This window comes from Mustela erminea, chromosome X, assembly GCF_009829155.1.
Source record: "Mustela erminea isolate mMusErm1 chromosome X, mMusErm1.Pri, whole genome shotgun sequence".
In the NCBI taxonomy this organism is placed as follows: Eukaryota; Metazoa; Chordata; class Mammalia; order Carnivora; family Mustelidae; genus Mustela; species Mustela erminea.
The window spans coordinates 30,638,971-30,652,713 of NC_045635.1; the positions used below are offsets into that span (position 1 = coordinate 30,638,971).

At 42.5% G+C, this 13,743-nt stretch overlaps 1 protein-coding gene across 1 annotated transcript; it reads left to right on the plus strand.

Moving 5' to 3' along the window:
- Window positions 1-1,426: 1,426 nt before the first annotated feature.
- On the plus strand, window positions 1,427-2,445 carry LOC116582222 (melanoma-associated antigen B16-like). Its single transcript, XM_032329686.1, has one exon. The coding sequence runs from the start codon at window positions 1,427-1,429 to the stop codon at window positions 2,432-2,434; it is 1,008 nt and encodes a 335-aa protein (XP_032185577.1). The 3' UTR covers window positions 2,435-2,445.
- The last annotated feature ends 11,298 nt before the right edge of the window (window positions 2,446-13,743 follow it).

Sequence of the window (13,743 nt, forward strand, 5' to 3'; positions counted from 1 at the left end):
GCTTCTTGGAGACCCTGATTTGATATACCCATGTTAGGATATGAACTATATATATTTTTTTCATTTTATCTTCATCTAGATTTTAGCCACATTAACTACAGGATAATGGGAATATGTTATTAAATGAGATTTTTAGATCATATTATGAATATGGAATTAAAATTAATCATTTGAGATCATTGTTTCATCAGTTAAATGTGCGTATATTTTATTTAGTGAGGGAGGAGTTCCAGGCTGAGGGAACCCCTGACTCCAGAATGGATGGAGCTCTAAGAGTTCCACACCACTGTCCGCAATGGGCAGTTCCAAAAGAACTATCAGAGGTTCTCTCAGATTCCAGCCTCTTAGGAGTCTGACTTTGTATACGGGGCACAACCTCAATTCTGAGCAGGGAGGAGTCCCTGGCCCTGAAGGGATTCCAACAACCTCACTAAGTGAGGTTAATTATCCTGGAATGTAAGGAACCCCATAGAACCTTACTCCTGCTCTCAGCCCTGGGAGGACCCGAACACAGCGTGGGGAGCGGACGAGGAGCAGAAGCGGAAGGAACGTCCTTTAACCTCTGGTTTCAAAGTTTCCTCGCGAAGGCTGGTACTGAAAGGCGTGGCGTCTATGGGCAAAAGGAGAAGTCCTACGACTGGTCAAGTGAGGATATTGAATGAGGGAACCAACGATGCCAGAATAGAGGGACCCCCTTGAGTAAAGCCCTGTCTCTTTTCTCATCCCACAAAAACTCTGAAATAACTGTCAGACGGAGGCACCCATTGACTGGGGCCTCAGAATCCAACCATGGTGAGGGCCGCGGTCTGAGGTGGGCACAAGTCAACAGAAGGAGAACTGAGTGAGGACTGAGGGGGCCCGTCCTCCAGAACAGAGGGGCCCTTTAGAGCTCTACTATCAGCCCTGGGTGGATCAAGGTGGAGCTGGGGTGGGGGAAGGGCATGCCTGGCAGTGCTTTCCCTTTACTTTTCCTCAGGAGTCTGAGTGTAGCCTCCAGTCAGCTGAGGAGGAATCCCAGCCTCTACCACAGTCAAGGTAAGATACTCGGTGAAGATTGAGGGAATATCCACTCCACACTGGCAGGAACTATACAGATCCCAAACCGTATCATCACCCCTGAGAGGTGTTAAGCCAGGGTATCTGGTAGCCTAACCCTACCTCCCCTGTCGTCAGCTGTGGTAAGCTGTGTCAGCCCACTGCACCCTGAGGAGCCTTCTCACTCCTCCTGCAGCTTCTTACCGTTCAGGAAAGGAGACACGTGAGGCTCTAGAGTACTGTTCTCAGGAAAAGATGGGTGGAGACACTCTTCTACGGTTGAGTTTACCAGATGAGGCCACTCACATCCTCCCTTTCTCCCCAGGTTGTGGTCCCCTATCATCCACCCTCTTGCCCACATTCCTCCCTGCTACCACTAACAGAATCGAGCATGTCTCAGGGTCAGGAGATCCCAAGCCGCACAAAGGAACAACACTATGCCCCCAGCAAGAGCCAAGACCTGGAGGCTACACAGGTCTCTAAGGCCGTGGAGGAGACTTCCCCCTCCTCTGGTCCTCTGATGCCTGGCAACATGGAGGAAGCTCTGGATGCTGGAATACCCAGTGCTCCCCAGAGTGCCTACTCTTCTTATCCTCTCATCAGAGCCATCTCACCAGGCAAATCAGGTGAGGGCTCCAGCAGCCTAGAAAAGGATAATAGTTCTGCTTCTTCATCAAAGTCCCTGTCCGACATTGGGAATTTCCCCATAGACCCTCTAGATGAGAAGGTGACAATGCTGGTGCAGTTCCTGCTGCACAAGTATCAAATGAAAGAGCCCATCACAAGGGCAGATATGATTGATGTTATCCAAGAGTACAACGATGAGTTCCCTGAGTTCCTCAAGAAAGCCTCTGAGCGCATGGAGCTGGTCTTTGGTGTTGATATGAATGAGGTAGACCCCACCAACCACAGTTATGTCCTTGTCAACAAATTGGGCCTCACTTATGTTGAGAGGCTTGGCAGTGAGGACAGCATGCCCAACACCAGCCTCCTGATAATTGTCCTGGGTGTGATCTTCATGAAGGGCAATTGTGCCACTGAGGAGGAGATCTGGGAAGTGCTGAATATGATGGACTTATATTCTGGGAGGAAGCACTTCATTTTTGGGGAGCCCAGGAAGTTCATCACCCAAGATTTGGTGCATGAAGAGTACCTGGAGTACCGGCAGGTGGCCGACAGGGATCCTCCACGCTACGTGTTCCTGTGGGGTCCCAGAGCCCATGCCGAGACCAGCAAGATGAAATTGCTGGAGTTTCTGACGAAGATCCACGAGTCCGACCCCTGGTGCTTCCCATCCCAGAATGAGGAGGCTTTGCGAGATGAAGCAGAGAGGGCCCGAGCTAGATCCAGCAGCGCCCACTCTGGTGCTAGATCTCGAGGCTCCTCCCAGCCCTCTTAGCCCTCCCAACAGTAGTGCTGGCAGGGGCAGATTCCTCACTTTGTCATTAAAATTAGCAAATGCAAAAAAAATAAAATTAGCAATTAATCTTCTGAGTAGTGGGGGGCTGGGGTGTGGCTGTAGGGAACACAGTGTGTAACATCTCTGTGTCCCTTGGTTAACACAGAGGTTTATCTTCTTCATGGGGGGAGTTTGCCTTCAAACGTTGTTCCCTTTAATATACCATTTTATTAGCTTTAGAATCTAAATTTATGAATGACACTGTTCATATGTTTATTACTATTTATGAAATTTAAGAATACTAGTTTTGCTTGTTTGTAAAACATATCTGTAAAATGGACTGTCCTATTTTGTTGTCTGAAAAGGTCAATTATATTCCAATAGGAATTTTTTTGGAAATGTCAGTTCAGCAGTAAAATAGCTGGGGTCAAGAAAAAAAAAAAAACCCTAAGGGTGGTCAAAAGATACCAAAACATGGTCAACTCTTAGCCTCTCCTAACATTTTTAATCTGCCATTCTGTAAAATTAAATGACATATACCGGCATTGGCTTAGATTATTTAAGAATGTGAGAAATACGGGCGCCTGGGTGGCTCAGTGGGTTAAGCCGCTGCCTTCGGCTCAGGTCATGATCTCAGAGTCCTGGGATCGAGTCCCACATCGGGCTCTCTGCTCAGCGGAGAGCCTGCTTCCCTCTCTCTCTCTCTCTGGCTGCCTCTCCGTCTACTTGTGATTTCTCTCTGTCAAATTAATAAATAAATCTTAAAAAAAAAAAAAAAAAAAAAAAAAAAAAAAAAAAGAATGTGAGAAATAAATCTTAATAAGTTATACCCCATGTATGCTGGCTTATTTATTCCCCAAATATTAATTCAGCATCTGCATTTTAGAAAGCACTGTGTTAGTGGGGATGCTAGGATAAATAAGACTTATTACTTGCCCATAGAATATTATATTTTAGGAGCAAGAATCATGTAAAGACAATAATGGTTGAGTATCCTTTAATACCCAAAAAAAAGAAAATAAAAAGGAATGAAGGAGTTGGGGGGCAGTCCGTATGAATGCAGTCAAGTTATAAGCCCTTCAGTGGGAGGTAATTTTAAATTAAACTGTAGTACACTGGCTGAGGCTATGGGAGTGGTGAGCAGGGGTCAGACCCTCAAATGGTATGATTCAGAGTTGACAATGGAAGGAAAACTGTTCTCAGCGGCTACTTTGGTTGACCAGATCCCACCTGGGACAAGAATGGAAGATACCCTGAATTCTTGTTCAACTGCAATTGCACATGAACTATTATCCTTTTCTAGCATTGTTCAATGCACATGCACAAATTAGGTGTTTTATGAACCTCACCTTCAAGGAGTTTATGAGAAATAAGGATGACATTTCCTTGAGGTGAGATACCCAAAAGCCACTGGGCTGGTACTCTGCCCCGGGCTCAGAGATGCAGAGCCTATACCATTCATTAAATGGGTTATGCAAACTCTAAGAGCTGGCAAACTCTAAGCGAGGAGGAGGTAAGTGAATGAAAATAGGGGCAGATTATTGGAAGGGCAACTGAGAGAGAAGGACCCACACAAATTCTAGGAGTATGGAGTTGCATTCAGTTGAGAAATACTCCCCCAAACCCAAATTAAATAATATATCCTCCACTGGGGAAGATTTACTAAGGTTTTCTTGTTAAGCAGCCATTTGGGCTGGTTGGGTGTGCCGTGTCCTAGAACACTGCATATTTTCTGACATCTGGGTTAACAAGTCCCAGAGAAGAAGGCACAAATGTCTGGGGTCAAAATCATCATAGTAGTAACTGCCGATCATCAGAGACGCAACGCATACCACCACCGTGCCAGGGGTTTGACATACAACACATACATTCTAATGGTCATTCATACAAGACCTGGCGGATCGAGCCCATTTCACAGACAAGACCATGAGGCTTAGAAAGTTGTGAATGTGTGCAAATCGCAGGCCCAGTATGTGACAGAGTTGGGACTACACCTCCTGTTTGAATTCTTCGAGAGCCTATGCTATTCTTTCTACTCCTCCCAACCTGGGTATAAACCTCTCATTTTTTAAAGATTTTATTTATTTATTTGACAGAGAGTGAATGTGAGCATGTGAGCACAAACAGGGGGAGGGGCGGGCAGAGGGAGAGGGAGAAGCAGACTCGCTGCTGAGCAGGGAGCCTGACTCAGGGCTCGACCCCAGGACCGATCTGCCCTGGGATCATGACCTGAGCCTAAGGCAGATAGATGCTCAACCAACTGAGACACTCAAGTGCCCCCCTGGGGACAACCTTCTGTTAACTCATTTCTCTTCTCACAACTCCATAATGCTTCTTCAGGGGTAAAAAGAGGGACCTTGTAGCCTAAGTATGAAAAACAGATAAAATGAAGGAATGTGAAAACAAGAATCACACACAATTTGGGCATTGTCTGTGGGGTTCATTTACCCAGAGTGCTGCTGCCTCAACCCAGGGATCCTCGAGAGCTCCCTCTGCTCAGTAGCTGATACAGGTGTGCTGTCCCAAAACCTTCCCAGGTTAATGGTGCCCTTCCCCTGAGTCTTCCCCAGTTGCCCCCCGGTCCAGCTCTGGAAGCTGACCTGCTGCCCAGCCCTTCATGGTGTCTTCCTCTGGACACTGCACCCTGCTTCCAGCAGAAGAGATAGTCCAGGATCACCTACCCTCCCCCTGACTCAGAGGATTCCATTTTCTGCAGGCATCTCCTGGCTGACTGTCACCATGGGATCCCTCTGCTACAACTCCTTCTCTTAAAAGACTTTATTTTATTTTGTTTTGTTTTGTTTTATTTTATTTTATTTTATTTTATTTTATTTTATTTGAGCGAGACAGAGAGAGCATTAGTTGGGGGTGGGTGGGCAGGAGGAGCCAAGGAGGAGGGAGAGGGAAGGGGAAAGAATCTCAAGCGGACTCTGCTGAGCGTGGAGCACCGATGCGGGGCTCGATCTCACCACATGAGATCATGACCTGAGCTAAAACCAGAAGTCGGCTGCTTAACTGACTGAGCCACCCAGGCGCTGCAACCTCTTTTCTTTAAAGTGAAGCTTAGGTACGTGGTCATTCCCTGATGGGCTTCTTCACTATACTCTCAAAGTGTTTTACAAGTGGGCTTGTGAGCAGAGTCTAAGTGGGCACAGAACATACTATGAACTAAGAGAAGTTTTTGAAACCACCCTGATGTCTCCAGTAGGATTTTAATGGGATATCCTATTTGGGACTAGCTACTGAAAAGATATACCAGTGAGTAAGCATACCTACATGGTCAAATACCAAAACTTCCCTCTTAAGAGATAGAGGCGGCAAAACTATGGAAATCACGGTATAAGCAAACATCTATAAAACCTGAGTCTAAATTTCTATAATCGTGGAAGTCCTAGGAAGCAGGAAGAATGGAGATGCCAAGGATTAGTTCTTTGGCCTAACATGCTATACTGATCAAAAAAGAAAAAAGAAATAACTCACCATCCTTACATTATCTCTAGCTCGTGTACTTTCCCCAGAAGAAAGTCCTGGTTTTCACTGTGCCTGATAGCACTGTACTATGTTGAGGCACACTTGCACTCCGGTGGTGTACAGCAGACACCCTAAAGTTAAGATAGTGACCATGCAGCAAAAAGAACGAGGTAATTCTCACCCGCTGAAATTACAGAGGGGTTTGCAAAGGGCAGTGCAGAAATGCGCTACTCAGAGAAGAAGGGTGAACCTTTCCTGCAGGGATTTACAGCGTTCTTTTAAAAATCAGATGTGATCCTGTACTTGAAAGCACGCTCAAAAAACGTGGCCAACTGCAAGGTGAAGAACACGCTTCACAGAAATTACTCCAGGAAACAAAGAGGGTTATTGTCCTAACAAACTATAAAAATAGCACCTATTATGTAACAATTAAGGGAAGGGACTGCAAGTGCTCATGCACATCCTTTCTTGGCTTCTTTCCTGGGTTCGCAGGAAAGCTACATTCCCAGTCCATTTTCAGTTAAGAAGGTCAGGCAGGGATGCCTGGTGATCTTAGGTTGTAAGTTTTTAGTCTTCTCACAATTAAGTATGGTGTTAGCTGTAGATTTTTCATTAATATTCATCATTCAATTGAAGTTCCTTTCTCTTCCTAGTTCTCTGAGTGTTTTTATTGTGAAAGGGTATTGAATTTTGTGAGATTGTTAAGCCTCTGCCTTTAGCTCAGGTCATGATCCCGGGTTCCTGGGATCAAGTCCCCTGGGCTCCTAGGTCATCAGGGAGCCTGTTTCCCCCTCTGCCTGCCACTACCCCTGCTTATGCTCTTTTTCCCTCTGACAAATAATTAAAAAAAAAAAAAAAAGGATCATGTGACTACTCTTGCCAGAAGCAGTATTCGTCATTTCTGGGCCAATTCATTTGAGATCCAGGATGCTACCTCCCCTTTCTTTCATGCACTCAGTAGAAAGATGGAGAGCTCGTGGTGAGACACGGAACTACAAGACAGAAGCAGCCTACGTCTCTGTGTCACCAGTTAGCAAAGATGCACATCACATTTTATGTGCACAAGAAATAAACTTTTGTTAAGTCATTCAGATTTTATGTTTTATGTTTTGCATCAGCTAGCAGTTATTTTATCTAGCTAATAAACAGGTACTATTTATGTTCTTAAGCCTATTTAAAAATTTTAATGACAAAGCTAATAATAGTGCATACATTCTCTTGTTGCAAGTATTTCTAGCAACATACATAAATCTAGCCCTTCCCTTTAGCATGCTCCTCTAAAACTCAGCTTTCTCCACAGAGGTAACTACACTAAAAAAAAATATGGTGTCTGTTATTTTAAAGGTAATTTTAAGCTTTTTAGTACATAGATGTGCTATAAAAATATACTGTGATTTTTTAACAGACTGGGTAGTGATGTACATACTCGTCTCCCACTTGCCTTTGTCACTTAATAAAATGAATGTAGCATCATTCTATGACAACACATAAAAATGCACCTCGTTATTTTAACTACTCCCTAGGACTTTAAAGTATATATGTTCCATAATTAATTTAACTATTTTCCTCCTGATGGATGTAAAGTAGTTCCCATTAGTTTCTATGGTTAATGAAACTGAATCAACATCTTTAGACATTAGTTCTTGGGCAAATGTGCAGAGGAAAGACGTAGCAAACTGAAATTGGAATAAAGTAGAGAAGGTATGAAAACTGTACATTTTTGTAAATATTGCCAAAATAGCATCCTACATATCTACCCATTAATATTTCACAAATGAATGTGTGTAAATAACTTACATTCTCTTACTTTTTTAAATCCTTTAACTTTTGGTCAAACTTATGAAAAAAATAATGTCTCACAGTTATATTAATTCGTATTTCCCTATTTTCTCATCAAGTTGAGCAGAAAATGAACTTAATCTCTTGCTCATATGAAGCTACATTTTTGCAGCCAGGTTCTGAGTCACAGGATTCCTCTGAACAAGCCTTGGAATTCTGATGTCAACAGGATATTTTCCTTTTACATTGAGGAGCAAAGATGTGGTCAGAATAACGAGGCACCAGAGATTTGAGCCAGACAGGACCTGCTCAGGCCATGAGGGACATGAAGAAGATGGCGGAGGAGAGCAATTTCCAGAGTCCATGAGAAAGACCACAAGCAAAATCTGGTCCAAAGAGCATACGACAGACTGGGAGTTGCAGATCTGAAAGTTCAGTATCATGTGGAGAAGTGACCATAAGGGGAGAAGGTGGTAGATCAGGGGGTGGGGAGGGGAGGGGCATGCAAAGACACTTATGTAAATAGACATGGAAAATTCCTGAGTGTCTTCTACCAGCTGGAAGTTGTCAAGTGATCAACATGGGCAGGTCTAAGGATCAAAGAGCCCAAAACTTAGACATCCCACCCTACCTTTGAATCCTCTCTACATATCATCAGGCAGGGTATAGCTGTTTCCTCTGCATCATCTAGTGATTCATTGATGGATTCTAGTAGAGCAACATTTCCTGATGACCCTGGGGGTTCCAGTGTATCCCTGTCAATGTACCTGGGCTGGAAGCTATCTTTATGTTTCCTGAAGACAGTGGTTTCCTACCTTGTAATACGGTTGACCCCTCCACTGAGGTTGGGACTATGTGAATGGACAGAGTTAGTGAATGATGACGCACAGTGGAGACAGGCCGGGGTACCAGGAGGACATGGGAATTCTCAAGTTTGGTGAGCAGTTTTAACACTTTGTGTTTCTTCTATGGCAGCCAAGGGCCCTATTAGGGATTATTTTGAACCAGTGAATGTTACCTCTGGTGTTTTGATTAAACTGATTGTTTGGTGATTCATTCATTCATCCATCCAGCCAGCCAGCCAGCCAGCAAGTACTTACTGCATATATGCTGAGGGCAAACACTAACTCAAACAAAAAGAAATAGCAAGGTACCTACTTAGGCTATGGATGCAAGGATGGTAAAGAGGAGACAGGTTTAAGTTTCAGGAGGGTAAGGACTATGTGAAAGGATGGGGGAGTCTATAATGACTCAGTTCTAAAGGTCGGCTGACCAGGTACAATTTGTTCTTAGCTGAGACTGATGATAAATTTTGAGGAGGAAGAGCTGGCGGTGATTTCAGTTAGAGCTAGAGATGAGGAAGGTGGTTAAGTCAGTATGGGTCAGGCAGATGGTAAGGTTTTGCCAGCTGTCCAGGTGGAGATGTCCAGTGAGCAGAAGAAAACATGGGTTTTTCTATCAGGAGAGGGTCCCAGGCTACAAAGCAGGTATGATTGCCTCAGAACTCATGTGAGGCCATATGGGGGAGGAAAGTCAAGTGTTGTATATACAGTGGCCTATATTCTGTTTCCTCCCCTGCCAACACTATTGGAAGCCAAAATTACACAAAACTTAATAAAGCCAGAGAAAAATGTAAAAGGAGAAAGTCCCTTTTCATAAATCTACTACTTAGAGAAAGTTTCTCTATGTCTTTAAGCTCTCTTTTCTTTTTTTTTAAGCTCTCTTTTCTAAAAAGAAAAGTATCTAAGTATCTAAGAAAAGATATATGCTTTTCTTAAGCATTTATCTGTGCCTTTGTCCTTATATCACTTATGCCTGTGTATTTGTAGCTAATAGTATACATGAAGGTGTAGATCATGACTTCTCAACCTTAAATCTGCTCTCTTGGTCCCTTTCATGACCCTACTCTTGACAACCTTGGTTCAAGGCTGAGATTACACCCACAAGACATAGACACTTATCTGCTCTAATCAATGTGTCTGTTCTGGACAGCTAGCAACTCTGCAGTAACTCCAGTTTCTAATGACATATAGAGCAACGAGCTCGAGGCAATCTTGTGTCCAGATCCTGGAGGTGCAAACTTCATGACACATTCTTTATCTAATTGGGGGACAGTGATTGTCAAAATTTTAGACACATGACTGCTTATTCTAGCTGAAGCTTTCCCCAGAAATCTGATCCATGAACATAAGGAAGGCTGAGCAGTCTGGGTAAAATGGGGACTGCAAGCCCAGAGGCCTGTCCACTCAGCTCCTTCTTCCCCCTGGAGGGCAGTGTACCCTGACATCCAAAGAACTCTTGGGTGCCCTTCGAACACTGCTGGAGAAGCTGAATGCTACATGACCCTGCCTCAGACATGGACTTCATCTAGGGCTGAAAGCCAGCCTGAACACACAAAACATACTCTCTTTGTGATTTTGCCCTGCCTTCTGTAGTGACTTTATCAGGACACCCTAAAGGTCCTATATTTGGCTTTTTTCAGTAAGTTATAAAAATTTAGGAGCTGTAACTATATTTCAACCACAGTAATTGGCAATTAAATCAGTTAAGTCAACACTAGCTGAAAACCATATCTCAATAAATAAAGACTTGGTCTCTCTAGAGGTTTGTCTGATGGAAGATCAAAAGGGGAGGATTCAGAATTAAAGAAAGAAAATAATTCAAGAAAGTTTATTTTTGGCCATAGTTCCAAGTTGTGAACAGGTAACCACCATTAACGACATGTAACTTCCGACCTGTATAATGAGACTGTCGACGACTGCCTCTCCCGTGGGAACTAAAATTCTGCAAGACAGCAAGTCAATGACAGTTCCAGGCTTCTGAAACTCAGCCAATCAGTGATGTGCCCAACTCTGAAAGTCAGCCAATCAGTGACAGCCTCACATTCCAGACGGCATCCAATCAGGGGCCATGCTTCTGAAAGTCAGCCTATAGGTAGCAGCAGCCTTACTCTAGCGACCACAGGAACACCCTCAATGTCTGTCGGTCTCTAAGCTCTCTGCTCCTGAATGTTAGCCAATCCTTGAACCCCCCAACATAGCCAAACCCCACAGAGGGTCACCTGTGACTTTGTTCAGAAAGACTGCGCCTTACAAGTACAGTTTTCCCTTCAGCCAAACGGGTAGTTCACCTTTTTTGGATCAAACAGTGAGTTCGAGTTGTTCTTAGTTCACAAGGTCAAAACTCTTATGACCTTCATTCAACCCCTGTTTACAGACTTGGTTCATGACAGGCACACTGACTAATGTGGCAGAGAGAGGTGCAAATTCAGCCTTTTCAGTTCTTGCAATGCTTGTTCATATCAGTTTTTATTTGTGTATGTTGGAACCCCAAAATGCCCAACACAAATGTAAATGTTGTGACAAATTTTAAAATAGCCAGATATAAATGTTCTTAAAATGAGCATTACTTATGAACAGGAAAAGAAAATCTGACTTGAAGTGGTTAATTATTATGGAATTTGTCAAGATTATAATTTGAACATTTGACATTTATTAAATGAGGAATAAGTCCCTTAAAAGTCTATTGTGCAGTATGCAACTCTTCATTCAATATAGAAAATGATGGAAAGCCAGATATAAACTGGTATACGCTAAGAGCTGAGCATGGGAGATGCAGGATTTCCTCCACTCGTACCAAAGACAGTGAAAAAAATAATGCTTTTTTTTTTGTTCAAGAGACATCCAGATTAAAAAGACTAATCACAGAAGTTGTAATGGCCTTCCATGCTGCACGGCATCATCAATATTTCACCTCAAGTTAGAAACAAATTTCTAGGTGCTAGAACAGAATCTACTTCAATAATAAAAAATATAATAGCTCCATTTACTATTACAGAGATTATCCAAGATCGAAATGCCTCACCTTTTTTACAGCATAGCCACATATGCATGTAATGGCGATTACAGAATACATTTTCCCTAGACTTGTGAAACTTCTGTCATGAAAAAAGGCTTCCTTATAAGGCCATTATTGTGAATAAAGTCATTTGAAAATGTGACTTCGGAAACAACAGCAATTTTTTGCAGAGACTTCTTTTTTTTTTTAACTTAGGAGTTAATTACAGTAGTTAAAGTTGATGAAAAACGTGCATGATTCTATAGTAGATGTTGATTGTACTGTCCATTTTCTGCATAATGCCACTCAAATAGCATCTGGTGTCCTTTTTATTGAAATTGAAGAAGAAGAAGAAAAAAAAGAAATTGAAGAGGGGGGTGCCTGGGTGGCTCAGTTGGTTAAGAAGCTGAGTCTTGATTTCGGCTCAGAGCACGATCTCGGGGTCATGAGATAGATCCCCCTGTGGGTCTCTGCACTGAGCACAGCATCTGCTTGAGATTCTTTCTCCATGTCTCTCTACCCTTGCCCCTGCTTGAGCTCTCTAAATAAACAAATAAATACTTTTAAAAAGAAAGTGAAGGGATAGTTAAAGAATTATTCTTTTTTTTTTTTTTAAAGATTTTGTTTATTTATTTATTTGACAGACAGAGATCGCAAGTAGGCAGAGAGGCAGGCAGAGAGAGAGGAGGAAGCAGGCTCCCTGCCGAGCAGAGAGCCCGATGTGGGGCTTGATCCCAGGACTCTGGGATCATGACCTGAGCCGAAGGCAGAGGCTTTAACCCACTGAGCCACCCAGGCGCCCCTTAAAGAATTATTCTTGTTTCAACATTTATATTCTTTGAACGGAGTCATTAAAGTTATTAAATCACCAAGAATTGGGGGGATTTTGTTAGCATTCAGAAGCCTTCTATTTTCATTCAAAAATCCACTGGCTTTCTTTAATAAATGCAGTTGAAAGACTCTTCAGTTTATTTGAAGCACTGATATCACATTTTAATTTTGAAGAAAAGGTCCCCTCCAAAACTCCTGCTGACTTTTTAAATAAGCCCCTGAGCAAAGTCTGCTTATTTCATGATCATAGCTTTCAATATTCTTCTAGCAAGAGGACTATGTACACTGAAAGAACAAACAGTATTATTAAAATATTCGATTGATTAAAGGAATTTGTTGAGTTCATGAGAAAAAGAATTGATGAAAAATGCCCCCCTTTATGTGTCAAGGCTGTTCTTAAAATGAACATTACTTATGAACAGGAGAAGAAAATCTGACTTGAAGTGGTTAATTATGATGGAATTTGGCAATATTATAATTCGAAATGGATTTCATCACATGAAAAATTTGATTTAGTAACACGGATGCTCCTGAATATTATTCCAGCAAGAGAACAAGAAGAGAACAACATTTGTTAACAACACTCTTTTTTGTCAGGGGAGGACACTTTCTTTTTTTTCAAAAGATTTTGTTTACTTTTTGAGAGAATGAGTGAGCAGGAGCAGAGGGGAGCAGCAGAGGAAGAGGGAGAAGCAGACTCCCCGCTGTGCAGGGAGCCCGACGTGAGGCTTGATCCCAGGACCCGGGGATCATGACCTGAACTGAAGGCAGACGCTTAACTGACTGAGCCTCCAACCCCTGTGGAATGACTTTTTTTTTTTAAGTTAAGAGATGTAACACAATCCTGAAGAATGGAAAAGTGAAAGATGCCACGAAAGATGGTATTACATGATTCTATAAAGGTAATTTAAAAAGCAGTTCTCGGGATTATTAACCATGCTGGTCCATGTTTAGTATACCAACTCATAATGTTACTATTGAGCATATGTTCTCATTAACGAATTTTCAAAGGATAAAATAATGAAATAAGTAAAAGGTGACCACTGTAAGTTATGCTTTAATGTAAATGGAAGACAGACAAGCAAATTCCATAAAATGAGAAACTTAGAGATAAATCATCAGGGGAATGTAGCTAAAGAAAGAGGTATCTAATTTTGGTGTTTCCTCAAAATATCTATGTTGAAGTCTTAACCCCAGTACCTCACAATACAACTGTATTTGGAGAAAGGGTCTTTAAAGAGTCAGTTAAGTTAAAGTGAAATCATTAGAGTGGGCCCTAATTCACTTTAACAGGTGTCCTTATAAGAAGTGATTAGGATTCCTACCCACAGAGAACACAATTGGAAGACACAGGGAAAAGAATGCCATCCACAAAGCAAAGACAGAAGTCT